The sequence below is a fragment of the Pezoporus wallicus genome, unplaced genomic scaffold (assembly GCF_028554395.1).
Source record: "Pezoporus wallicus isolate ANWC-B61680 ecotype Strahan unplaced genomic scaffold, APGP_CSIRO_Pwel_v1 contig_3568, whole genome shotgun sequence".
Taxonomy (NCBI): Eukaryota; Metazoa; Chordata; class Aves; order Psittaciformes; family Psittacidae; genus Pezoporus; species Pezoporus wallicus.
This window is the reverse complement of record NW_026637826.1, coordinates 441,176-467,484: the sequence shown is the minus strand read 5'-3', so window position 1 is coordinate 467,484 and position 26,309 is coordinate 441,176. Positions and strand designations below refer to the sequence as shown.

General features: G+C 44.8%; 1 protein-coding gene across 4 annotated transcripts in view; it reads left to right on the top strand.

The window, feature by feature from the left end:
- RAD54L2 (RAD54 like 2) overlaps positions 1-26,309 on the top strand; it is a 52,376-nt gene that overhangs the window by 7,478 nt on the left and 18,589 nt on the right. For 2 of the 4 annotated variants that reach the window (XM_057407675.1, XM_057407672.1), the window contains exons 3-4: positions 24,328-24,526; positions 25,879-26,018. In XM_057407675.1, coding sequence (XP_057263658.1) covers positions 24,328-24,526; positions 25,879-26,018 — 339 coding nt within the window. Of the gene's footprint in view, positions 1-12,793; positions 13,364-19,772; positions 19,881-24,327; positions 24,527-25,878; positions 26,019-26,309 lie in introns of those variants that run through there. The other 2 variants (XM_057407674.1, XM_057407673.1) reach the window with 2 other exon arrangements.

Sequence of the window (26,309 nt, the reverse complement as noted above, 5' to 3'; positions counted from 1 at the left end):
AGTACATGGCTCAGGTGGGAATTCCCCATGCTGTATTTGCCAACAGCCTCCTTCTATCATAAAACTACAGCCCAAGCCTAAGGGAATGCTGTGTTTGCTTCTTTTAAAATTGTGATTTTTAATCATTTCAAAGGGTGAGCAGGTTTTGGAATGCACCAAGTTAAACCTACTGAGAATAGAATGTGTTTAAAGACAGACACATGTAGTTACTAAAGTATTTTTATTTCCAAAGTACATTGTTGTCCTCAAGTGTTCTTTGGTTGTTTTGTTGTTTTGTTTGTGGTTGTTTTTTTTTTCCCCAGGAGATAGCTATAGGCCCATAGATTACTTTGTTTCAGAGAGACTCGTCACTTTGTTCACAGGAACCTGCACCCAAGGGAGCAATAGGAAGCGTGACATAGCCAACTTATTAACAGAGAGGACTGGCTGTATGTCATGTCCAAGTGGGTCTTTCCCCATGGCTATTTTACCATGGACCTATGTATTTTATCATCTACATCTATATTATTGTGGCTAAATACTTATAATTGTCAGGATTATTCTTTCCAAAGCAAGTAAAATTAATATAGGTTTATCAGAACATCGCTAGCTCTAATGACAGCTGTTTATTTTCATCTTAAAATGCTAGGAAAATGTTTATGCTTTGTATTTCTTTAGTGACTAATTAAAAATAAATTTTAACAAATGTAGGAAATAATAAGGGAGAGTAAAAAGACAATTTACATATAACTAACACAAAATGTCTTCATAGTTGTCCATTAGGTACAGGCAGAACTCTCTCGTGCACAATCTAAGCAAAGCTAGATTGCATCTGAGGTTTCAGATGTTTCAGCTTTAGTTCTGCCTGCCAGAATAGCAGGATGCTTTCTGTGTGCTTAGCTGTATAATTACTGCTTTCTGTGGAGATGTCCACTCGGCTTCTCGTGATACCTCTTCACAGCTGCATACTGCCTCAGGAATGTCATTTGATACCTATATTACCTTAGAGCTAATATAAAAACAGTATCCTGTTGTTTGGCCTATGAAATACATCTAACTTCAGAATTAAGAGGATCATTTTATTTTCCCCATCTGATGTTTATAGTCCTGTCTCTTTGTCGATGACCCTTGTTCATAAAAATCATCTTGGCAACATGCAGTTACTTTTAGTCACAAGAAGAAAGTTCTAATGTTTATACTGTGGAGTTTAATAGCTTAATCTTAATAATTTCTGTTAAAACTTTGTTCTCCCTGTTGCCAGATGTGCTGTTCTCCTCCTCTTCCTGTATTGTGGCTGTTCTGTAGATGTTCCAGTGGGGATCCTGTGGGATCCTTCCCTTGTGGGCAGACTCTTGTGTATTTCTAGCACTACAAGATTTGGAAGACTATTAATCTATCCCTGTTATTTCCTTGGAAGGGCAACAGGCTTCAAATATGTTTTCTCCAAACTGAAACTGGTGGCTTGTTTTAAATTACAGTGATTATAGCAATTATAAACCTAACATTTTACTGCTTGCTTGCAAAAGAGTTTTAGAAATCTAGGTTTTCCACATTTTGATGGTGACTCAAATTACTTAAGAAACTTCCAGGTTTCATGTAATGTTATCTGCACAACTGATGGCGGATAGTATAGTCTCAGACTTAACAGTGACTTGTGTTTTGCATGTTTAACCTGGTTTTATCCTTTTTGATATATGGTGTGTGTGGAATTAATACTTGTGGTCTTTTCAGTTTCGGAATTTTCTTGAATTTCTTGTTACATTCTGGTAAGGAAGGGTTTTGGTGTTGTTTTTCTCATTTCTGCTCCAGGTTTTGTTTGCATCTAGTATAGGCTGTCCCATAGGTGGTCTGGAGTTTTCCTTAGTTTGGAATTCTGTGGTACTGCTTTGATGAAAACAGTTCCTAAATCTTCTCCCTCTGCCCTTAAGGAAGAGAAGGAGTACAGAAGGGTAGTTTTCTGAATATTTCTGAACAAGTGAGAGCTAATAAGCTTACATCCTTTGTGCCATTCTTCAGTGTGATCAGTTAAAGAACCTTAGCATTTATGTTTTTCTAGAACACTTCTTCCAGGATATACCTACCCTGACACTTATAACCCCTTCCCAGTGGCTGCCAGACTGTACACCCACTCTAGCAGCACGCTTCAGTCCTAGCCGGAGGCTTCCACTGGTTTTCCAGCCTTGTCATCCCTGCCCACTGCATCTGTTTTCTCATCACTTGTGGGTAGCAGCACTTGTTTTATCATGTTTGATTTTGTGATACGAGTGTGTGATGGCTAAGAACTTTTTTTGCTAACTCCATAAATCGTTTTCACTCGAAATGTGATGTACTGATGACTGTAGAGATAAAGGGCTGTTTCAAGTCCTGCACTTCTCTGATGCTGGTAGTTGCTCAGGGCTGTGCAGAACTCCATAGGAATAAAAGCTAATTTGAGCAAAGAGGAAACAAACCTCCAATATGGATTTTAGAGATCCTTTCAAATGTAGGGACTGTTTATACCTCAGAGCTTTCCTGAGGAAAGCTGTTTAGTGTTTGAATGAATCCCGCTGTAGTGCTCTGTTTTTCCACTTTCTGAATGCCTTTGGATTATTCTGATTGAAGTCTCTGGAGTTCATCATCTCTTATACATATTGCTGTAATTCTGTTATTAATAGTGATGGCAAGTTGCATGTTTTCTTACCTCTGAGTATATGGGTTAAACGCTTTTTTGAAGTGTAGTTCAGGGGAAAAGTGTAAAGGGCTGGTTGTTTCAGTTCTTTTGAAAGATGCCTTAAGGAGCACAGGCATTCAGACACTGTTGTCAAAGACTTCTAGTTGTGTTTGCATTACAGGGTGTGTGGTACAGCACACAGGGATTTAGAATCAGTACTTCTGGGGTGTAGGAGTGGATAATTTTCTAGTACCTTCTTAATGTATGGATATATCAGGCAGCACCAGCTAATAGCATGTTAGGTGCTGCTATGATATGATAATCTCCATGCAATTGGCCTTGTCTTCTGCCTGTGTTGTCCACTTTGCCCATTTTCTGTCTTCTCTTCCCCTCTTTCTTTCCACAGGGCTGGGGGCATTCTAGCTGCATGCCATCTCTGACTAGTGGAGAACAGAAGATGGAGGCAGTGCTTCCTCTTCCCACCTCAGACTCATTCTGTTACTCCTCCTTGCTGGCAAAGTGCTGAAGCTAAACAAAACTGATTTGTGTTGGATTTCCAGGGACATATGGACCCTTAAAGAGGAGTGAATGATGAGCACAGTTGTGGTGGTGGTACAGAATCCCAAGTCCCAGGAAAGTGGAGGACATGCAGCTGCCTGTGCTCTTTTGCTCTGCAGTTTCTTAGTAGAGTGAAGGCACCAGGCAAAAGTCTCAGAACCTCTGAAGGTTTGGCACAGGAGGTTAATAAGGGGGAAAGAGATCCTTTTTCTCACCCTCACCTCCTAAAGCTGTGCTAATCCCTGCCTTTGACATGTGATAGTTTCATGACAGATTCAAACAGACCTACCTGTTGTGTCTGGAGTGTGATCCAGAATGTATTTCAATGGCTGCATTTTGTTTGAACTTGAGTGTGCAACTGGGCACTCACAGTTTTGAGTTTCCCAAGGTAGCAAGGGGGGAGTTCTTGACTTCAGGTGACAGCCACTGTTGATTCCGGTTTGAAAAGCTCTTTGCTTTCCTCAGGCTCCTTCAGGAGGAAAGCCAGGTTATTTGAAGGAGTACTGCTGGGTCAGCTCTGTGTACAGTTTTCACTTGGTGGTTGGGGAAAAAACGTTGCATGAAATTATAGCAAGAATGGATTTTGTTTAACGTGATGATGGTCCTCTGTGGGTCATCATCAGGCACCAAGAGGTGCAATTACATTGAAAGTGAAATCTATTTGTAGCTGCCCAGATAATTTCCTTGTCTAACCTGATGGGAAAAATCAGTAGCTAACACCATCCTTACTAGGAAGTTCATTGGCGCCTGGGGTTATAAAACCTGAAATTATTCCGGAAGTCTGTTTTTAAAGTCACGTGGAAGGTTGGGGTTAAGATATTTTTGAATGATACATGGATGCATCCTTGAGGTGCGGGGAGATGCTGCTCATTTGGAAGCTTGTGTTATTCATGTGCTTCCCAGCCCAAAGGTGTTCCAGCTTTGCTTCTCCCCCACAAAGTGCTGGAACAAAACAAAACTGTGGTGTGTGTGGGAGTCCCCAGCAGGATGTGTGGGGTTGGGAATAGAGCAAACTTTTGTCCTTACAGGGGAAGAGAAGGAAGTCTTTGGTATAAATCTGTTCACTTAGCAGCCTCCTCCTGCTCATGTACATGGGTTTTTGCTTCTCATGTGAAGTTGTTAATGTGAATTACGTCATGTTATACTCACCTGTATGAAACTTGAGGCAGAGTGTGGAGACAGTCTTGTCAATAATACCCAGCTAAATGGTATGCTGTTCTATATCATTTTATATCCAAATTTAGGAATACCCATAATGCTGGAGGAAAAAAGAAGATAAAACCTGGGGAACTGCTGTTAGAAAGTAGTTCACTTGCACTTTTTACTTCAATTGGGCTGTCCTTCTTGTATTGGTAGATGGAGATTAGCCCCGGCAACCTGAAATCTTTTTGCCTTCTGGTTTTGATCAGGATGCACGTTTTCTCTTGGGAAACACTGATTTTAAGTTTTCCTCCTTATGTAGTAGAAAATGAAATGCATCCCTCAAGAAGAGGAGGAGCAAATACGTACTTGCTTCTTTAATCTCAGTTCCTTTTTGGTAGCTTTTCACAACTGTGTCTTTGGGTGGTTATTGAGGGTAGGTGGGCAGCCCAAGGTCCAGGCAGCCTCTGGCACTATAGCTGCTCCTTGAGGAACCCTTTAATGAGATGTTTCCATCTGCTGCATTACATGGGTATAGTGGGCTTGACTGCTGCTTTGTTCTCTGCTTCAGACTGGTGATAACGTGCTTTCACCTCTTGCCCTTGTTTAACTGGAGGCTGGTGGCAGGCACTAAGGGAAGGCGCAGGCCTCTTGGGGTAAGCTTGGAGTGCAGAGGAGGCTTTTGTTGATGAAAGTGGATGAGTCGGAGAAAAGAGTGTGGAAAGAAACAGAAGTCATTACTTCCCTAAACCCAGAAAAGCACTGAGGGTGGCCATGAGGCTTGCTTCTTTAAGCTCAGCTATGTTCTGTGTGTACGGACGCCAGAGTGATGGGTGCCAGTAAGTGCTAATCCTATAATTTAACCTTCAAGTTAACGTTTGCAGAGTGGAAAAGTGGATTTCTAGGGGGGAAGGAAGCGTGGTGATTGACATCTTTCCATTTTTTCCTTCTTGGTGGACTTTCTTATCTTGACTCCTTTATTTTAGTTACTTGTGGCTGGATGCAGCTCCCTCTAGAGTCCACCAGTACTATTTCCAAGGAAGCTAAAGGGCAAATCCTGGGGGAAACAAGCCTCTTCTCAACAGTTTGTTGGCTTCACAAAGACCCTAACCTTTGTAAGCCTGGGAAGCCAAACCTGAACTTCTGTGTACCACTGTGCACTTTGCTATGCTTAAACAACTAGGCAGATTTTAATGCTTGTAGTGGCTTTTCATAGACTGCCAATAATTGCATGCCAGGTGATGTCATGTTGATATCAGAGATACAAAAGTAATTGCTACATGTGAAAACTTACTTGTGAATTAATATCCTGCATATTGGCATGTGTTTAAACTTTATCAGATTGTTATGGGAAGCTGCATTACCTTAGCAGGTGATCCTTATGGATCAGAGTGTTTAAATATGCTTTATCAAACTCTGGGGCTCAACATCAAGTCAGCTGATTGTGGGTAACTCAGCAAACATGAGTCCAGCTGCAGATACTGGATGCATTGCTAGAACTAAGAAATTGAGGGGGTTTTATTGTTTTCTCAATCTCCAAAAGGGATAAGAGCATCTCCGAAGTTGCTTTCCATCTGTTAAGCATACACTCTCCACCTCTGCAAATCCTGCATTGGACATTTCTGTTGTTTTCTTAAGACTCAGAAAATTCCCAGCTGGCTGTCTTCAATGTTTCCACAGTCCAGCCGAATAAATAGGAAAGATATAGTTAGTATCAAAGGTGAGAAGTGGCTGGATACTAGCCCTTGCAATTTTAGCAGTCCTCCTTACTGAATAATGCAGAAAGGTTACACTGAAATTGCAGGGAAGAAGGTTTGCCTCCCGTTTAGGCAACAGCCCCACTGGTTTCTCTGGGAACTTTGCTTTATTACAGAAGGCTGGGTATTTTAACTCTGTCAGTTTCCCTGTAGTACAGCCTGTCTTTCATAAGGAATGGTGTTTCTGTGTGCTAGCTTTGGGCCTGCCCAGCTAGCAAGTGTCTGTGTACCCAGCGCGTTGTACAGGAGCTGCTAATGCCCATGCAGAACCTGTGGTAGGCACCCAGCAGCCAGCTCCCTTGAAAGTGGATTTATTGGACTCGCTAAAGGGTGACATTAAAATAAAAAGTCCTCGTGGGTGCTTTGCTGGGAACAGCCAGTACTGTGTACTTTGTCAGCTCCCTTTGTGCCAAACCCAAAGCTGCATGTTGCCTCTGGGGGCATTTTGCTTGACTGGGGCACTTTAGGTCGCTGGAGGGTGACAGAGGTGGAGTTCCCTTGTCTACAGGCTGTTTGCCCACAAATCAGGGAGGAATAGGGGCAGGTAACAGGCTTGGAGAGGAGTATGGAGGAGTGGTGCCTGGGCTTTGTGGGGTTTTACTGACTGACTCCAGCATTTTAACTAACCCTGTGAACTAGGTTATTCTAGGTTATTCTCAGCAGGGTGAGGTGTGGCTTGACAGCTTCGGTGGGAAGGAAGGATGAGATCCTGACAGTGCTGTCCCCCAGCCCCCTTTGCAGGGAGTTACAGACTGACGATGCTGCAGGTCAGTCGCTGAGCCTTTCACCATCTGCCTCCTCTGCCTGAAAGTGCGGGCTCTGTCCCGGTGTCCTCTGCTTATCCTAAGCAGGGGGAAGCTCCGAATGAAAACTGTGGTGACTCCTCTGCCCGCCTCCCAGGCTTTCTGACAGCGGCTTCCTTTCTGAGAGGGTGGCACAAAGTCTGGCATAGTCTCCATGTTATATAACCTGGAGTAATGACTTGCTTTACTTCTTTAAAAGGAGGTGATGACGCCAGAGCTCTGCTTCCTTCAGACCTACTGGCTGGGCACAGGAACTGCCTCATCTCCTCAAATGATGTGCTGGTGTAACTAGCCACCCTTTTCCTCCCCCCTCTTTTCTTCCTCCTTCCCTTTGGTATATTGCATATCCTGGAGTACAAAATAGACATCCTTCTGTGTGGTTCAAGAACAGCCCACTTTCATGGCTTTGCATTGTATATATATAATATATATATACATGGACATGGATTTTTTCAATTGTTTTTTTTCTTTTACCTGTAGCTACAGGCTCTCTTAAAGCTGCCACAAATGTGAGACTAGAATGGGTTCATGGGTAGCAGGGTCAATGAGTAAGCAGTTATTAGCTATTAGTTATTAACAAAGAATTCTTCCAAGTCTTCAGTGGAGAGAAGTGTCTTGTTTCTTCCTGCTTTTCTCATAGGCTTTACAGGATATGGGGATTGTGCTTTGTTGGCCGAAAATTTGCTTTTCTCTTTTCCCAAAGCAGCCAGAGAATCTGTAAGGAAGAACAGTTGCACTTCTCTGTCATGTTTGGTACCTTTTTCCCTATGTACGTTTTCAATAGCAAGCATTGTACCACACCGAGTCACCGCTCATAGATACCGTACTCCATCATGTGCCACTTCTGCAACCATGATGAAATCACAAGGAAATTAAGTAGCCAATTTGTAACGTGGTATTTTCCCTCTAGGACAGGTAAGAAGTGGCAAAGCAATTTTGCCAAGGTCACCCAATGAATGTGATGAACCCAAAGCAAAAATCTCCTGCTTTACAATTTAGGTAGCGCCCCTCTTATTTTCAAATGTACTAAGTGAAACTCTTCCCTGTTTTGCATTTGAGTTGCAGTTATGCCAGGGGTCCCTATTTTTATTTTTCCTTCATTTATCTGGTATTGTGCTGGTTTTAATGACTGGTTAACTAAAATGTGTATGTTGTACAGGTGTAATATTTACAGCCAAGAAGCAGCAGCAAGTTTGGAAGAAGGGGAAACTGTTTTAATTAAATTAGAACTATTCTTAGGATTTTAAAATACAACATCACATTATATCATATTACTGTTCTTGGCTTTATTTGTTATTGGCTTTCAGTTTCCTGCTTAGGCTTTATAGAAAACAGCAACAGTGAACTTTCAGAAGTGTCTGGCTCATGGTTTGGCTCAAAGTTTTTGATGCAAGACCCATTTATTTTAATAACAGTAGTTTGTACGACAGATGTTGAAAAGGTCTTGTTCACATTTTCTTCAACATGCAGTTCACTGACTCAGTCCCAAAAAAATTCTAAGTAGGAGTTGGAAGACATTATTTTCACTTGCAAATACGCAAATAGGAATGAGACGGGAGAAAGCTGCAAGAGAAAATCTTTTGGGGTGAGCAAAAACTTGCTGTTTAAATCTCTGTCAAAACAAATTTTGCAATTAAAACATCTGTAGGTAATCTTCATCTATGTAAAATATTTAATTACTTGAACTATTAGAAGCAATTTAAAAATGGCACTTTTGTATGTGATTTATGTCAAATTTGCACTTAAATGAAAACTGAAATGAAATTAGAGTTATAAAAAATCACTCTTCTGTGGTGCACAAATACCTCGTGTCATCTTCAGCCGCAGTAATGTAGTGAGTTACAGGAAGAGATGGTAATCGGCTTCTTGAATGTAACTGGGATTGTAACTCAGTGGATTTAGCTTAAGATGATGATAAATATCTATGATATAAATCCTTCCACTTAGAATCAGTACATCTTGTTTTCTTCAGTGCATTTAAACAACCTTTGAAAACCTGGGACTGAAGTGTGAAGCAGTGTTTTGCCGCAGTGACAGAGTGAAAAGTATTTGCAGAAGGCACTTCATTTTGTCACTGTCTGTATTTTGTGTGGTACACCGCCACCACCACCACCCCACTCTCCATTGTGATTTAAAGTGTGGTACCAAGGTTTATATGAATACAAATCAGATGAGAAAAAAAAACAGATTGATAGATTTTATGCCTTATATTTCAGTTCAAAACTCACTAAAGTCAATTGAAAGACTCCTCTGTTTTTCTATGGTTGGTTTAGATCTTACCCAAAGAGGTTTTATTTACAGTGCAGTGTTTGTTTAAAAAGCAAATGATTCTTAAAGCCCATCAATACTCTGCTTCCAACAGATAATAGTGTAGAGTTCAAGTTTGATTCCAGCTGAACTGTTTCAGGTTGATGAACATCACCTTAAACCATATCCACCTCAAACCTGATATTCTTGTGTGTTTTCCATGTTGCTAAAACAACATGGAAGACAGGACAGGGAAAGTGGCCTTCATGGTGTTTGTGCATGCTACTAGCAGCTAGCAGCTGATGATCAGAGTGAAATTTGGCTGTCAAGCCTAGTTTGTATTTAATAACTTACAAACAAGTCAGGTTTGCAGCAGCTTCTCTACTTGTTGGAGATCAGTGGAATGTGTAGAAGCAGCCGCTGGATGTGGAGCACGCCTGTGAGAAAGCTGTAGTGTGGGGAAGGGAGCACACAGCCAGCATGGAGCAGTCAAAGATATGCCGGGAATGTCTCTTCTGTTCTGCAGGGCGGCAGTGAAGGTGAAGAGCACCCAGGGTGGTCGTTGTAGGGAAGGGAATGACTTGGGTTAATGTTGAGCAGTCCTGGAGTTGCTTGGCAGTGGGTTGAGAGAACCAGGTTCAAAGTGAAGAACAGGCATGGGGACACGAAGGAGCTACTCCAACTGGAGAGGATGGGGAAGGAGAGTAACTTGTGATGGGTTTTGTAATGTTTTGTTGAACCTTTTTAGTTGAACTGAGTTTAGGTGATTCCTCTCTTGCCCATCTCCAGTGGTCTCTGCTCTACAGAGGAGCTAGTGTCCTGAAAAACTTTACAGTTGAGCTTCTTGTGTGTATAAGCAGATTTAGGTGCAAGTTTTAACCACTAAGAATTTGCAGTGCTCGGGGATGCTGACACTGCTGGTGAAAAGACTTGTCAGTTGAATAAAACCATGTTCTAAAGGGCCTTTGTCTTGATATTCTATGAAAATACAAACTTTCTAGTGACTTTTTTTTTTCCTTAACAAGGAAATCTCACATGTTGTTGCAAGGGAACCTCTCAAGTGACAGCAGTTTCTTGAGAAGCCTCTTCTGATGTATAGCATAGTCATGCAATTGCAGAGAGCTGATGGTTTGAGCATGAGGTAGGTGAGGCATGACAGCTAGGTAAGATTTCAGCCCATGTAGGGGAGGGAGAGCATTCTTCCTTACCAGCAAGGCTGGCCTCACAGAAAAGCTATTCAGTAAATGGGCTTATCTGTATCAAGATTACCTTCCATGAGGAGATAATTTTATAAACTGACTGTTTCTGGCAGATTTAATTCTTGGCTGTGTGGATACATATTTATTATGGCTAACAGTGCTGGCCTCACCAGTAGGCTGTTTTGAGTAGAAAAGTGCTAGAGAAATTCCTTTCTGGCTTGCACACTGAGATGAAGAAGGAAATTCCCTTTTTATTGCTGTGTGCAGGTATAAGCCACCTGTTTTCCCCAGTGTATTGAACTTCTCTTTTCCTTGTGCTTGATTGCTGTAATAAGCATGTGTTGTGTTTTAACCCCAGCAGGCAGCTGAGCCCCACGCAGTCGCTCACTCATTCACTCCCCCCTGATGGGATGGGGGAGAGAATCAGAAGAGTAAATGTGAGAAAACTTGTGGGTTGAGATAAAGACAGTTTAAGAGGTAAAGCAAAATAAAGAATTCATTCACCACTTCCCATGGCCAAGCAGGTGCTCAGCCATCCCCAGGAAAGCAGGGCTCCATTCATGTAACAATGACTTTGGGAAGACAAATGGCATCACTCCCAATGTTCCCTTCCCGCTTCCTTCTTCTACTCCCAGTTTTATATGCTGAGCATGATGTCCTATATCATCATGGGATCTATATAGGGTGTGGGATATCCCTTGGGTCAGTTGGGGTCAGCTGTATCCCCTCCCATTTCCTTGTGCGCCCCCAGCCTCTTCGCTGGTGGGGTGAGGAGCAGTAAAGGCTTTGATGCTCTGTAAGCACTGCTCAGCAGTAACTAAAACATCCCTGAATTATCAACACTGTTTCCAGCACAAATCCAAACCAGATCCCATCCTAGCTCCTATGAAGAAAATTAACTCTATCCCAGCCAAAACCAGCACAGCATGCCTGGGAAAGTACCCAGTTGTATTTACACAAAGACTGTCTTTAAATCTTACTTCCCAGTTTCTGTTAGGTCAGATGCTGAGATTATGTTTGGTTATTTATGCCAACCCTACAAAGTCCTTATAATGTCTGCTTACAAGATGCTCAGCTATGTACTTAATATATTTGTCCCTCTTCCCCCTTGATAAACAGTGTATGTTTTTGTGTACCAGCCAGGCTATCTGAATCTGTGACATAGGTGAAAGGCTGTCTTGTTACCAAGCCTCTTAATTTTAATACAGTTCATCTTTTCTTTGGTAAGATTTATATGGCTCTAATGATGAATATAGCACCTTTGGTTTGTTTCAGAGTTGTTTCACAGTACCATGAAGGATATTTTGATGGTAACAAGCATTCCCTGTGTCCTACCGCCCTCTTGAATGAAAGGTCTAATAAAAATGGCTGGAGTCACACAAAGGGTAATGTGGCTCTGCCTCAGATGCGTTTGCAGACCTTTAAATCAACCTGTACTGTTGCGAGTGCTGCTTGTTACCCTGGAGTCCTGCAGATCAGAGCTAGGGCTCTTCAGGCTTGCCTCGGGCTTTTTGAGCCCATCCTGGTTTCCCTGACTTGCATTTGGCAGTTGTTTCAAGCAAAAAGCTGACTTCATTATGTGGACAAATGCTTGCTAGCAGTGAATGGATTTCATTACGTGTCTATCAGCCCAGGTTTGCTCTTTGTTACTGACATTGGGTATGCCTGTGAAGGGAATCAGGCATGGAAGAAGACTGTAGCACTGAAGAAGGTTAAGTGTGATGGTTAGCCTTTAAGGGTTCAACCACAGCTTTAAAGTTCTTATCTCTCCTGTACTTGTTCTCTGCTGTACCTGTCCTTCTGGTGCAGATGGACAATGTGGAGGAAGGCTTGCTTAGGTTAACTTGCACTCCACACATTCAGGCAGGTTGTTTCCTAAAACCAGAGGAATCCCATTCGTAGTCCATTTGCTGCAGTAGGAGCCTTCTGCAGACTAGCAGTGCTGTACAAGCTGCTGATTTAACAAAGAGAACAGGGTGCTCTTTTGCCTGTTGCTGTGCAAACAGGTTGCCGGCTTGCATCGCATCGCTCCGGTTTCAGTCTCGGTTGTCTAGGTTTCTTGGAAGTTAGCAAACAAATACTGATAAAATCACAGATACCACAGTTGTTCTCAAAGCCAAAAGGGCTGTACTTCGTCTTAAACTCACTCCCCATCTCTTTTCCTTCTGCGCTGTGAAACCTGGGAGCAGGGTAATGTCCCCGCTCTGAAGGTGCTGTTGTCTGTTGGGATTCCCCTTGCGCGGGGCCCCGTCGGAGCCTGACGGTTATGTAAGGATTTTTATTTTATTCCCAGTCTCGGTCTCTGCCACTAGTTGAACTGGATCAGGGCTGAGTGAATGGGATCCGATCTGTTGCTCCCGAGGAGAGACCTCCCCCGTACACACCCACCCAGCCTCCCTGCTCTTCTGTTCTCTCCTAAAACTCCTCTCCCGGGCATAACCGAGGTTGCTGTGGCTGATCGGGAACGCGTTCCGAAGCCAAACCGGGCGGGCAGTGCAGCTCCAGGCGCCTGTCCCCAGTGGAGCAGCAGCTACCTGGGGCCGGACTGTGTTGTTTGACTCCCCAGGCAGGGGAGGAGATAGTCACAATTTTGATTTAGGCTGAACACGAGGCATATTTAAGCAGTTATATAAGTGACCCGGACCGTCTCGGCTGGGTGCAGGAGGATATGTGCGTACTGATTCCCGTCACACCGCCTGGGTGGATTCAAGCACTAGGAGCTATTTACCAAAGTTATTTTCAGAAACCTTAAGTGCAGGTTTCGCTGCCCGTACCCTGGACTGTTTTATCAGGAGGCATTTCCCGCTTGCAGACTGAACAGCCAGTGGGAGTGGATTTAGTGTTCGCTGGGCTGTGGGCAGAGATAAGGAGTTCTCAGGAGTGACTGGAAACTTTGGTCCTGAAGACCCTGAGACAAGAATAGCAGAAGGCTGAGAGTGTGCAGCCTCATTGAACGAGTGCTGGGGCAGAGGTCTTGCCTCGGTGCGCTGAGCAGCATGTTACTCTTGGATGAGTCTCAGCAGTTTCCAGGTAGGACACAGGTTGCTCTTTTTGTGGGTTGATTTCCTCCCTTCCCTGTTTTCTTTTGCCTCTTGCTTTCCTGTTACAGACCATTCATTTACTTGCCCCTGTGCTGGGGAGCACCCTACTCAGAGGCTAGCAAAGTGCCTCAGGAGCCCAGACTCTTCTGTGGGGCTCAGGTTTTAATTTACTACCTACCAGGCAGGGCTGGAAATGGTTAAGTTTTCCAAGTCTTGCAGTGCTTGCTGGTTTGATGAAGGGGATATGAGAAGGAAGCTTGCTTTCTCTTTGTGCTTTTAATTCTGAAGACTTTGATGTGACACTCTGAGTCTGGCTGTTATTGTTTCTACCGCTGTCATATTGTAACGCTGCAAGAGTAATTTTTAGCAAGAGGGGAGGCAGTTATTAATATCAATGTGTTGTATCAGTCTGATTTTTATATCTGATGTCCTCTCCCCCAACCCCTTCAACTTTTTATGTATACTTTCCCCTAACATCCTACTTTATAAGAGTTTCAAGAGCTTTTGGTGGTGAAATGTAGGGTGACTTGCTGACCAGGCAGCGGGCAGAGCTGTTGGTGCTTGCTCCAGATCCCCTAGTTAGTGCCTAACAAACTAAGAACTACCTGGGTCTTTTTTTTTCCCCTCTATCAAATAGAAGATGCTGGTGAAACCCTGCCATAAGTTTACAGTTTTGGGCTGGCTGCTGTTTAGTTTGCTTGCTGGCGGGAGGATGCTGTGTGCTGGAGAAAAAACTTTGTTCAGATTTAAAGAACTTTCTGAATTTGTAATATAACTTGTTACTTTGAGGTCAGGTACTCGGGGCTGCCAAGCTTCTTCCACCTTGTTCACGTGAGAAATACCTCCAAAGTTCATGCTATGAACTTAATAGGTCACAACTGATGCCCAGGAGCTCCAGCTCAGGGTTTCCACCAGTTTATTGCAGGAGTCCAGTGCAGCGTGGTCTTCATGAGGAGTTTTGATGGAAATAAGCCATGGAGTATTTGTTGAAGGGAGTGGATTCTAGCAAAAAACCCTCCATCTTTTCTTTCTTTCTGATTTCTGTGGTTGTGGTGGTAGGACAAAGCAGCTAATTCTGTGAGTGTGTGAACTGAGAAAGGAATTATGATACAAAATGAGTTTGGATAAATGAGGAATCTGGGTGATACAAGTGGCTTATGTAACTCAGTCTAGATAATAGGTATAAAAAAGAGAAGACGGGAGGGAAAGATGGTTTTGGAAATGAGACTGTAGGTCATTGTTGAAGGAAGAATTCAAGGTTAGAGACCTTCTAAAAATTTCTGTCTAAGGTTATTTTGGGGTCAGTTGTACAAACCTAAGAGAGCAAGAATGCAGATGAACTCCTTGTACAGCATTGCTTGTCAAGCCATAAAGTCTAGAGCAAGGTTTATCACAGGCTGTTCTACCAGTGGGAGAAGTACCTCTGTTTGAGGTAGCCAGTCTAATGTGGCTGTGCTCTGAGTGGTAGATCCAGGAGGGTCTCCATCCCACTTCTCCATTGCCTTTTGTCCCCAGAGAGCTTGATAAAACTGCACAAGGTCACAAGAGTGAGTCAGGGGCAGAACTGACACACCGTGTTCTTTGCCCTTGTGCTTCAACCGTGGCTCAGCGCTTCTTTTCCAGTGGTTTATGTGGCTTTTTCTCACTCCAGGTGCCTGAACTCTTCTTTGGGGTCTTCAAAGTAGCAAGCACTTGTATATGCAGTGCTTTGCTATCAGTTTATAATTTTAGAAGTGGTTTTGGGAAGTTAAGAGAGGATTTTAGTTGTTTCTTTTGGTAGCACCCACCAGCTAGTACATCAGGGTTTGTTGCAGTACATCACCTGTTGCCCTGCAAGAAAAATGTCTTTAAATAAGAGCCCTGTCTCTTCCCCCTATACAGATATGCTTCTGTTTTGACTGTAGAAGTAGTTGTAATTTTAGCAGCCTTATGAAGGCACCAGTGCTTGCTTTGTTTATTTGTTTGGTATTTTTTCAGGCTGCAACGTATTTAGTTTTTGGGGTGTCACATGCTTTGGCTGGGGCTGTCTTTGTGACATTGTGGCTTCAATTTGTGTGCGTCTGAGTGCCGTGAACGACTTTGCAGCCCTTTGTCAAACTCCTTTAGCAGCACATGAAGCAGTACCAATATTTTGAAAAGGAAAACTAGAAACAGGTTGTTCTTTGAGTGATGGTCTTTCATCCTGGTCTCATTAGCTTTCTCTAGTGCTCTGGGTCACTTTTCTGGCTGCAGCTGATGGGAGAAGTGCCAGTGGAATGTGGTGGCACACAGGCTCAAGCTCAACAATTTGCATTTTTTACCCAAGTGATGCCTCCCTAATTAAACAGAGTCCTTACAAATTCCTCTGAAATGACTTTAGAGACTGAAGCAGAAGAAAGGGAATGCAGCTGAAGTTCTGTGCTGTGTTACAGTTCTAAAAACATCCCCAACTATGTTTTGTTTTTCCAAGTGAGAAATTATATTTAAGGAGAGGAAAGAGATCCTGTTGGTCAGAGCATAGGACAGGGAGCCAGCAGCTTGGGAGTTAGCACTGATGCCTACCTGATTTGTCTGCTTTAGTTTCCTCCTCTGCAAGATGGACAGGAGAGTGTACCACAGGTTATTGTAATGACTGGGTCGCGCTTGTGAACTCCTTTGACACTGAAGTGCAAATGCCAGGTATTATACTTTTGAAATCTTTCCTCTCGTATCATTGCCATGATGAGCACCAACAAAGGAGCACGGGGATGCTGAAGGGTACTTTATGCTGGGTTTATTTCCCATGCTGGTCTTTTAAATCAGGAGTATCCGTTGTCTCATGTCCCCCACCCCATGCCGTTAACAGGTCCTGAACAAAGCTATGGTGAGGGCTTAAAGCAGAGATTAAAGCTCGGATTGTGCTTGTTGTTTGTTTGCCATTTTGGTGGCCTTGGAAGCGTGTGGCAGCAATAATCCCTACTTTATTATTTCTCATTGCTCTGAGGGTGTTCTGGTATAAAGCTAATACACAACTCCCAGCTACCTAGTGTAAACTAATGCTTATGTAATCATTGCATAATGCAGAATGCTTGCTCCCCTACTCGTCCTCTTTTCTTAGTCCCTGAAATTTATCCCTAGAAGAGTCACGGTTGCAGCCAGCTGGATTCACTGTGCTGGGAACAGTCAAGCCCCCGTATGCATCTATTTTCTGAAGTTGGGAGGGGAAATTTATCTCTGTTACCTAAATCAATACTTACCCACCTTAATAGAATAGAGCAGTTTTTCATTTGATTTTTCTTGTAAAGTTTTGAACTCTTGTGAAAACAAGGAAGATCTGGTAGTTAAATCTGATTACTGGTGGTTTAGATCCCTGCGGTAATTTTTGTAACCTGGCTGACAGCTATATTCTGGGTTACTAGTTAACTGGGATAGCCACAAAGGGGAGGTTTCAGCTCCCTCCTGTGCGCAGCTTGTTCAGAACTTCCCAGCACTCGAGCCTGGAACACTTCCTGACTCCGGTGCAGTAGTTTTATGTAACTCAGTTGCTCTCCACACCCCCGGCTAGAGGACAAATGTAACCCATCCCTGCTTCACTCCCTGTGTTTCCTGGCTTTGTTTCCTTGTCTTGACTAATGCCCACAGTGCCTGCGTGCGAGAGGGGAGGCTCCTGAGAAGGAGGCAGTTTACGTTTTAGGTTTGAGGTTATTAAGAGAAGTGATTTTGGTTACGTGCATAGAAGAGGGATGCCAGGGAGCAGTGTGTCACCTTTCTCCAGTTCTGGCCATCTCAGAGCACTATGGAAATGCCCAATTTTAAACTTCACAACCCACTTTTGAGCATATCAGAGGTGGGAACGGGCAGGAGGTTGCCTGGTGCTCTGGAGTAACCAACCACCTTTCCTCCTGGTGGTGCCGGTGAGAGGGAGGACAACCTGCCGGGCTTGTGCAGGGGCTGTGGTGTCATGGGGTGCCGGTGGCTGCCAGCCTGTGCCATACAGCCGTTATATAAGTGCTCTTTGGGGTTTATGTAACCCGGGTCTCAGTGTCCGCAGTGCTGAGGCCCCGCCAGAACAAGATCTCTTGGGTATTTGGGGCCCGGTTCTGCTTGCATAATCCCAGGGTTAGGAGATATATTGTCTGTCACCAAAGTTGGCTCTCTGGTGTTCCAGTTTGCCTCTCAGCACTTCTTGGCTGCTTCCTTTCCCTTTGGTTTTTGGGTGGTATCTCCCTTGCTCCTGCCCTTCAATTCTGCTGCCCTTTGTTCCTGAAGTATTCCTTCAGGCCAGGAAAGGAGTTTTGTTCTGCAGCATAACCTCATCAGTAACTGATATGCTGAAAGACCTCTGAAGGGAAAAAAGAAGGGCAGTGCTGCCTTGTAATTTATCTTTTAAAGTTTTCCATCGACTGGGGCTTAGCTCCTGCCCAAGAAGGAGTCTGGACATGGGTTTGGCTTTTGTGTGTTCCTGGTCTGGCTCCCTCCCTGCGCTCTGGCCCACAGAGCCTGTGCTGGTGGTGTTTTCTTCAGAGCTCATTTCACATCTCTCCCCTCCATCCTGTGGTCCTGGACTGCGGATGGAGGCAGCCTGCCATCTCTCACCAGCAGTCTGCATATTCCACGTAGGTGTCTTGAACCCTCAGCTGCTGATTGCTTTACAGGTACCTAGAGAAATGAAAAATGTGTTACTCAGACTTCAAGCAGTGCTATTTGTTATACCAATATGACAGTCTGTGTCTGGTTACAGTGACAAGTCTGAGCAAAAGTCCTGAGGTGTTTAACTCCTAGATAAATCAGCAACGGGGATGAAGACGTTAGAGCTGATGTATGTGCTGCTTGACAGGCAAGGGAAGCTTCTCCTGGGAGCAGGCAAGCTCAGGGGCTAGGCAGACTCAGCCCAAAGGATGCCTTTGTGTCTCGCAGTACTGTGGCTGTGACTCAGCAGGACACCAACCGCTGCAGCCAGCACAGAGCTGGGGTGAGAGCAGTGGTGGACATCAGTCGTTCCTCTGATCGGTGGGCTGTGTTTCGCTGGAGTCGAGTGGGGATCGCAGGCAGCAAGGGGCTCGGGGCTGCCAGGGTGCAGCACTGAGGGGCACCCCGGTGAGCGCAGGGGTACCCCACACGTGCAGGAAACCACGGGTGCAGACAGAAGGCCGATCCCTGCTCGTTGCCAGCTCTCGTGCCGGCAGTGAGCAGGCAGCTGGAGAGGACCAAGGGGTGTCCGGCGCAGGGTGCTGCTGCACGGGCACAGGGTGGCTGTGCCGGGTTATGTAAAGCTTACATAATTAGTGCTTTGTTGAACAGCCGTGGCCGGGAGGAGCGTCCTGCCCTCCCAGACTGAGCCCCATTATTTTCTGAGGAGAACAGAGCCTTGTTGCTAATTAGCTGCCCTGATAGTGGCTGCAGGGGTGGCCATGGCCCTGGGTCCCCTGAGGGGCTGTGTTCCACTCCATCCCCACTGCGGCTGGCTTTCCTGGTGCTTCTGGAGGAAGGAACCAGGTGTTGATGTGTGTCAAGCCCTGGGAGGGGGTTTTGTGGCTCTCCTGGATGTTACAACAGGTAGGAGGAGGGAGTCTGAGCTTCCCCCTTGCTTTTGCCTACACTGTCCTTGAGAGGTTTCGCAAGCAATTTCCTGCCTCCGGCCGTGGAGTGTCAATGCTGCCTTTGTGAGAGGGTGCTCTGTGCAGACACCCCTCCTCCCTTCTTGCGTGACATCCATGCACCAGTTGCATACAGAGAAAGATTAAATATTTTCAGAATATTCTATGTTCCACAGCTGAATACAGGATGAACCAGAGCACTCTGGCTCTTGCCAGCCTCTGAGATGATTGCTGTGCCACAGTCAGAGAACTGCTGTTCCTCAGGTGTCACGTACAGTTGAACTGTGGCATCAGCTACACACCTCTCCAGTGCCCAGTGCACTGGGAAAGCATCACATAACCCCAGAGAACATCTTCCATCCTGCCAGTGCCTTTGCAGTCAGGCTTGCTCTGCAGATTTCCTTCTCTAGCCTTTGGCACAGTTGTAGTTCAGTGTGTCAGTGGCTGCGAGTGTTGCAGCTGGAGCTGTGCAATTAGTCTTGCTTGTGCAGTCCCTCACTGCTCCTCCCATTCTTGCTTTGACAGCTCAGGACCGGCTGCAGTAGTACCAGCTAGTACTAGCTAGTCTCTGACAAGCCTTTGCCCACAAAGTGCATGGAAGTTCCCAGAACGCCTGCAATAATATTTAACTGCTCCTTGCTCATTGTGCAGTACAAAAGACGGCTCCCAAAGTAAGAATTAACTCCCGCTGCTCTTCGTGCAGCTACCTTCCTCACCAGGTGTACACACCTCTGTCCTTAGGATAGGAAATAATTCCCAAAGGCTCAGCCAAATAGTGATGTTCAGTACCCTGAGTTTCCATAGTGAAATGATTTTAGAAATAAACAAGTGTCTGCTTTTTAGTGGTGTGCCTTCCCTGGAGATGCTGATGTTACTCTAGCAGAGAAGTTGGCCTCCCAGGAGGATGGTGTACTTCCTAGCTAGCCACATTAGCTAGCTAGTAACTGAGAGGTAAGGAAGTAATCATCTTACACAGTGTTTTGTCCAATGAGGGGTCTCTTGGACCTTCTTGAGTAACAGCCTCAGGTAGGGGACCTTCAGGCCTTACCCTGAATGGCAATTTCTATACCTCTAGGAGTGCTGGACTGCTTCTAGAGCTGAGCTGTGGATGTCCACTTGCGTGTGCACAAACACATGGACTTACCAAGGCTTGCCTTAGAGTTTGGAGACTGGATGCAACTATAACACCGTTTCTCACACACCTTGGTGTCAGGCGACTGTGTTAGTTAAAGAAATCTCACACCTCAAATAAACATACCTGCTGCTTCGTGACACTTCACAGCAACCCGTGCCCCTTCACAGAGCAAAGGCTGTGTGTGTCAAGAGCAATTCATTGCTGAATCGAACATGCTAGAGAATATTCTCCAGGCTGCTTCCCATGCTGTTTTAAGGGAAGTTTGAGAGTATTCTGCAAGGAGGTGATGAGGTGAGTTTTATAAGTGTGGGTGCAATAGAAAGTGCCCAACTGTGGGACAAATCATTAGCTCTGTCAGGCATCATGAGTCACACCTGTGTGCAGTGTTTAGGGGCAGCTCCAGCAGTCACACCACATAGGGAGCATCAAAAGCAGAGCAGAATGAGAGCAGTCACGACTCTATTCCTTACAGAGACTTCTAAAGCGTAATACACAAGTGTTGGTCGAGAAGCCAAACACCTCCCCCTGCTTGTATGTACAGCTGGGGGTGGTGGTTGCTGCTGCTTATTGAGCAAAGAAAACTGGCAACCCCTGGTCTGCAGCACAAACCAGAACCGTGCTGCAATCACGTCTGTTGGGTTTTGATAGTGCAGGCACATATAAACTTTTAAAGTGCATGATAGAATAGTTGTGCCCCTCTTGGAATTCAGGATGCCTTGCAGGATAGAGTGCCTGGGTGTTTGCAGTGTCTAACCCAGGACCTGCACAGTGGGAACTGCTTGGGGACCTCTCAAATGGAGAGCTGTAACCCACCTGTATAAGCTTCTTGAAGCTTACTGTCTGCATTGCTGTTATCACCACTGCCCTCAGGAAACCCTCCTTGTAGATCTGGTACCTCTTCTGATGAGCACAGTGCAAAACATGCAACAGAACTGGTGTGAACCCAGCAGTTGTTTGCGTTCCAGCTGATTCTCAGTGCCCACAGTGTGTAAGCATGGATGGGTTTACATCCTCATCGGCCACCACAACTGACCCATGGCTGTTTCCTGCTGAGCAGATTTGGGCCACTCTTTCACCCAGCTGTGCTTGGGCATATGTGGCTGATCTCCCTGCGCAAGGCTGTGCTGGGTGGTGGCAATGCTTTTCTCATTCAGGCAGTGTGGGTAACTGCTTGCATCTTCCTAGAGTACACTAACAGCATGAGCATGATCAGGCAGTTGTCAACATGCAAACATGGCTGATGAATTGATGAGTTTGTGTATTGTGTAAAAAGCTACTTGTATAGCCATGTCAGAGTAACCTGTTGAGCTCCTGTTACAAAACCATAATTGCATTTCTCTTGCAGATTTAGTCTTGGCAAAATTGGGGCAGGTATTATTCCATTGATTACCTGATGGGACCTGTTCAACGAGGCTGTTCCCACACTCACTCCAACCCAACTGCAACTTTGTCTTGCACAAAATAGGTTTTTGTGTATGTATTTATTGCTTCCTGTTGTGTTCCTGTCCCAGTGTGGGTCCCAGTTACACAGCTTGGAGCTCACCGTGCTGGAGCTCAGCCACACGGCTGCAGCAGGGAGCCTCGCTGTTCACAGGCTGTGTACACAATCAGGAGTTTAGTACAAAACATCAACCAAACCATTCCAGTTAGGCACTGCCAGCTTGTGTCACAGGTGTGGTGGGAGCTCTTGCATGGTTAAACTTGTGATTTTATCACTGTGTTACTAAGCTTTGTTGAAAGTGGCTTTATTCATTATAGTGGCAAGGATGAGCCCAGCCTCAGGAAGCGGGCTGTCCTCTGTGCTGATTGCTGCACCTCAATCAGTGTGGCATTCGGCTCTGTCACTAGTTTGGAAGAGATCTCAGTGTCTAGATGTGTATGTGTCAGGAATGTGGGCTGAGGTACAGGTTGTGTTCCTCACCTCAGAACTTGTATTGACAGGACAAACACCAGCCTGAGCAGACATGGCTGTGGCAGTTGAGAGCTTGTACTCAGTGCAGGACCCAATTTATCATCAGATTTTGGGCTTCAGGCTCCTGGTCACATAAGTCATATTTAAAAAAAACCCTGTCTGATCCAGCTGTGCAAAGGTTTCACCAGAGCTTGCATTACGTATGATTAAGAGGAAAGAAAAGGTAAAATGCAGAGGTGGAATGATCTACATAGGAATTGGACAAATAGGAAAACATAGAGAGGAGACTTGTAATGGCCTCACTTTTAGGCTGCTGAGCCCTTGGGTTTTGTTAGCATCACCCCCATCCCGAAGGCACCCTTTCCTGGCATGGCGGAACGGGTGGCAGAGTCACTGCCAAAGGAGGTGACGTGGATAATTGCTGGGGTGTGGGGAGAAAAGTGCTTCCTCTTCCAAACAAGCATGACTTTGTGCTCTCCGATGCCTTGTCAAGGTCCCCTGGGCCTGGGGTGAGATGGCAGCAGTGTAACCATGGCAGTGTTTGTCTCCGGTTTAATGACTCATCCCAGAGCGTGTGGTCACGTGTGCAGCCTCCCTGCTTCCCTTTGCCCTATTTCATCCAGTCTTTTGATCTAGTTATATAAGCAGGAGTCGAGAGGGCCAGGGGGAAGGAAACGGTGTCCAAGAATTGCAGGTAGTGTGACTGAAACTTGTCCATAGCTCGAATAGCAGAGCTCTTGTCTGGGAAGCCTGGGAAACTGGGTTTATTCCCAGCACAGTTCTCTCTCTGGAAGTGAATGTGATGTGTCCTATCTGAGCTTGGAAGTTTAAGAAGGCGTGGTGGGAGGACAGGGCTCCAAGACCTTGGCTGTGGCAGCAGAACTATCATGGTTGTAGCAGCAAACCCTTTTGCCTTTAGCTTCACATGCAGCGTAATTCTTTCTTGCATTCATCCTGAGATCTGTTCCATCCCATAAGTTGTGGATACCTGTTTTTCCAGTATATGTAGGACTTGCTGGGGCTGATGTTTGCAGAAATGTTTGAGCTGCTCTGCTGGTACTGATCCATGGTGGGATGAGCCCTGAAGTCCTAAAGAAATTCTGATAGACTGTGAGTAAATGCTGGGGCAGGTCTGGTGGCATGTCTGGAGAGGAAGCTTGCAAAATTGGTACTTTTGACTGAGGTGTGGATCTAGTTCTTGTCATCTCGATTTTAAGAGGTGATACCAGTGGTAAGGTTAATTTAATAGGCACATTAACATGGCAGCTGTAGAGATGCCTGTATGTGGAATGTGCTATACTGAAGCATCCTTCGTTTAAGCTCTCAGTTCTTTGCCTCCACATCCCAGAGTCACAATGTGAATTTTGTTGGTTCTGTATTACTTCATCTGCTACATTCTTCTGCACTAAAGTTGTCTTTCCTTCATAATTCTAAGTGTCAGTCCAGTTCAGTCATTAGCACGGATACACTGTATAAGCAAGAAAGCTGGTTATGAGATGAGGGTCAGGGTCTCTCTTTGCCTGACGCAAGGGGACAGGATGCTCTGAAGAAGCTATTCTAATGCTTGTCAAAACCAGTTTACTTCAAGGGAAGCTTTTGATAAGAAACGTCTTCTTTCTGTGTTCTGCAAGTATCAGTTTGGTCACTGCCAGCCTGTTGAAGAGCAAAATGTCACATAGAACAAGGTGTCATTTCACATAGTGCTTAAGACTGAAATCAGCCATTAATGGAAGTCTGAAAACAGTCAAATGCAGATAAAAAGGAATGTGTGTGATTTATAATGCAGAAAGGGTATTGCCACTTACTTTTTGGTTTTAAAAAAGCTTGCTAGATGTTACCGTTTAACTCATGAGTGAAGCCTGGTGATAAAACCACAGAGTGGGCTGCTAAGCCATGGCCCAGTGTTTGAGCGACATAACCTCTTGCATGGTGTGTCCTGTTAACTTGGAAGGTGGTTACAGGTGTCATATAAATGGAAATTTCCACCTTTCTTTGTGTAACAAAGAAAGAGATTGGAGTTGTTTTCATCAGAGCTCATCAGGCCCGTGTAGGAAAACAGACCTTTGGGGCAGCAAGTGCTCTGCATGGACTGAAATAATTTTGCCTTGTTTTCTTGTCGGGATGCTTTTGGGTTGTGTGTTAGTCTTGGCTTTCACTGGGAGCAGACCCTTCACTGTGAAACTTCACTGGCTGTCGGAGACAACCCCAGTTTGCACCTTGAGAGAAACATGCTTGCAAATGAGTGTGAGTAGGGATTGTTGGTTTCCATTCAGCTCAAATACTGACAAACGCTCAGGTAAAAGCCAGCCTGGCAAAGTTGTTCTCATGTTATTACCTCCTTGTCTTTTCAGACCAACCCCAGGAAGCTGTGTTCAGCAGTGACCATGTTGAACACACAGAGGATGGAGAATGGCAGCGCTCTACTTCAACTACCTCATCTCAGAGTGAGCGGGCAGAGAGACACTTGCAGAACCAGCACAAGAGCCTGGCCTCTGAGGACACCAAAAAGAAGAGGGCTCAGAAACCGTCTCACATGCGGAGGAACATAAGGTAGACAGAGGATAATAGAAGGAACTAGGGTCCTATTATAGCCCTTTGGGTAAAAACAAAATCTCTGGACTTTGCTTCCACTGCTGGAAAACCAGATGGCTTTCTTTTCCAAAACCTTAGGATTTCACTAGTGGGAGTAGTATGTTCTCAGACTGGAGTGCTGCGTGTGGGTGCAGACTTGTTTGGTATTTCAGAAGAGTGAATATTTGGATATGGAATATATATTGCAAAAATGGTGTATTTGCGGCTGGCTTTTAAAACATGCAGTTGAAAAACAGCACCACCATTAAGTAAATATCCAGTTTCAGATATTTGCTGATGAGGATCCTATTGCAAATAGCCTAAAATATAGTCCTCCTCTCTACTATCTTGGTAAATTGTTGGCAGGATGCTGTGACTGAAATGTTGGAAATCAATTTCACCTGGATTTTATAAGGCAGTAATTGATTGCATAAGTCACCACATATATCCTGGGACAGGTTGTGAAGTGGTAATTCCCTTTGAAATTCTGTTCAAGGGGATCTAAAATGCTTAAAGAAGTCACAATGGAGCAGGAACTCCTGTGGCAGCAAGTAGCTCTTTTGCCCTGTATGTAATGCCCTGGTGGTCTTTGGTTCATACTTAACCTTGTGCAGGGTGATTTTCTTACAGCCAAAGAAATGAGCATTGACTAGGCCTTGGAAAGTGGGTTGGGTGGATTTAAAGGTTAGTTTCAGGGAGCTGCATTTTAGCACTCCTTCTACTGCACCCCTCCTCTGGCAAAAGAACCTTCACTTCTAGGCAGCACGTGTGAAACTGAAGAGGGGAGCAACTTTTGGAAGTAATGAGAATTACCTGTAAAATTAAGATGTTTTGCAAGCATCCTTTGAAACAATTGCTAAAGCCATTAGAATTCCTAGTTCCTGAAAATAGCCTTTAAGGGGAGAATCGGGGTGATGACTTTTTTGTGAGTGAATTGATGCCTTTTGTAACTTCTTTGCATGACTTTGTGCGTTTTCTCTTTATAAACTGCATAGCAATAAATAACATCCTTTCAGGTGGACGAACTTGTCAGTGATAACCTAGTTTAAGGATATTCTTACCTACTCCCAGTTTTCCTTCTTTCATTATTTTGCTTCTGTCAAACTTTTGTCTTTTCCTTGACTAATAGTAGTGTTACCTATAGTTGGGAAGCACAGGCCTGAAATAGCTGTAGAATTTGTCTATAGAATTTGGAGATGATGTTGCTAGTCTGTGTAGCTGACAGACTATCTTCAGCTTGTCAATCATCTTTTGAGCCAGCAGTACAGCCATTCATGTTTCTGGAAGAAACTGAGTGTAACTAAATCACGGTTTTCTGCTCCTGTGTTCAGAAAGCTGTTGCGTGAGGACCAACTGGAAGCTGTGACAAAAACAGCCCAACAGGAAGAGTTGGAGAGAAGGAAACGGCTAGAGCAGCAGCGGAAGGATTATCCAGCCACTATACCAACCGTACCCCTTGAGTTTCTTCCTGGTAAGCAGTGGGAGATGTCGCCTGAAGCAAGATTCATAGGGATAGAAGAAGAAGGTAGTGCTGTGCTTGTCCATGATAAGACATGGGGTAATGTTTTTAAACTAAAAGAAGGTATATTCAGGCTAGATACAAGGGTTTTTTTTCTTTTTAATGATGAGGGTGATGAAACACTGGCACAGGTTGCCTAGAGAAGTGGTAGGTATCCCATCCCTGGAAACATTCAGGGCCAGGCTGGATGTGGCTCTGGGCAGCCTGATCTAGTTGAAGATGTCCCTGCTCATTGCAGGAGGA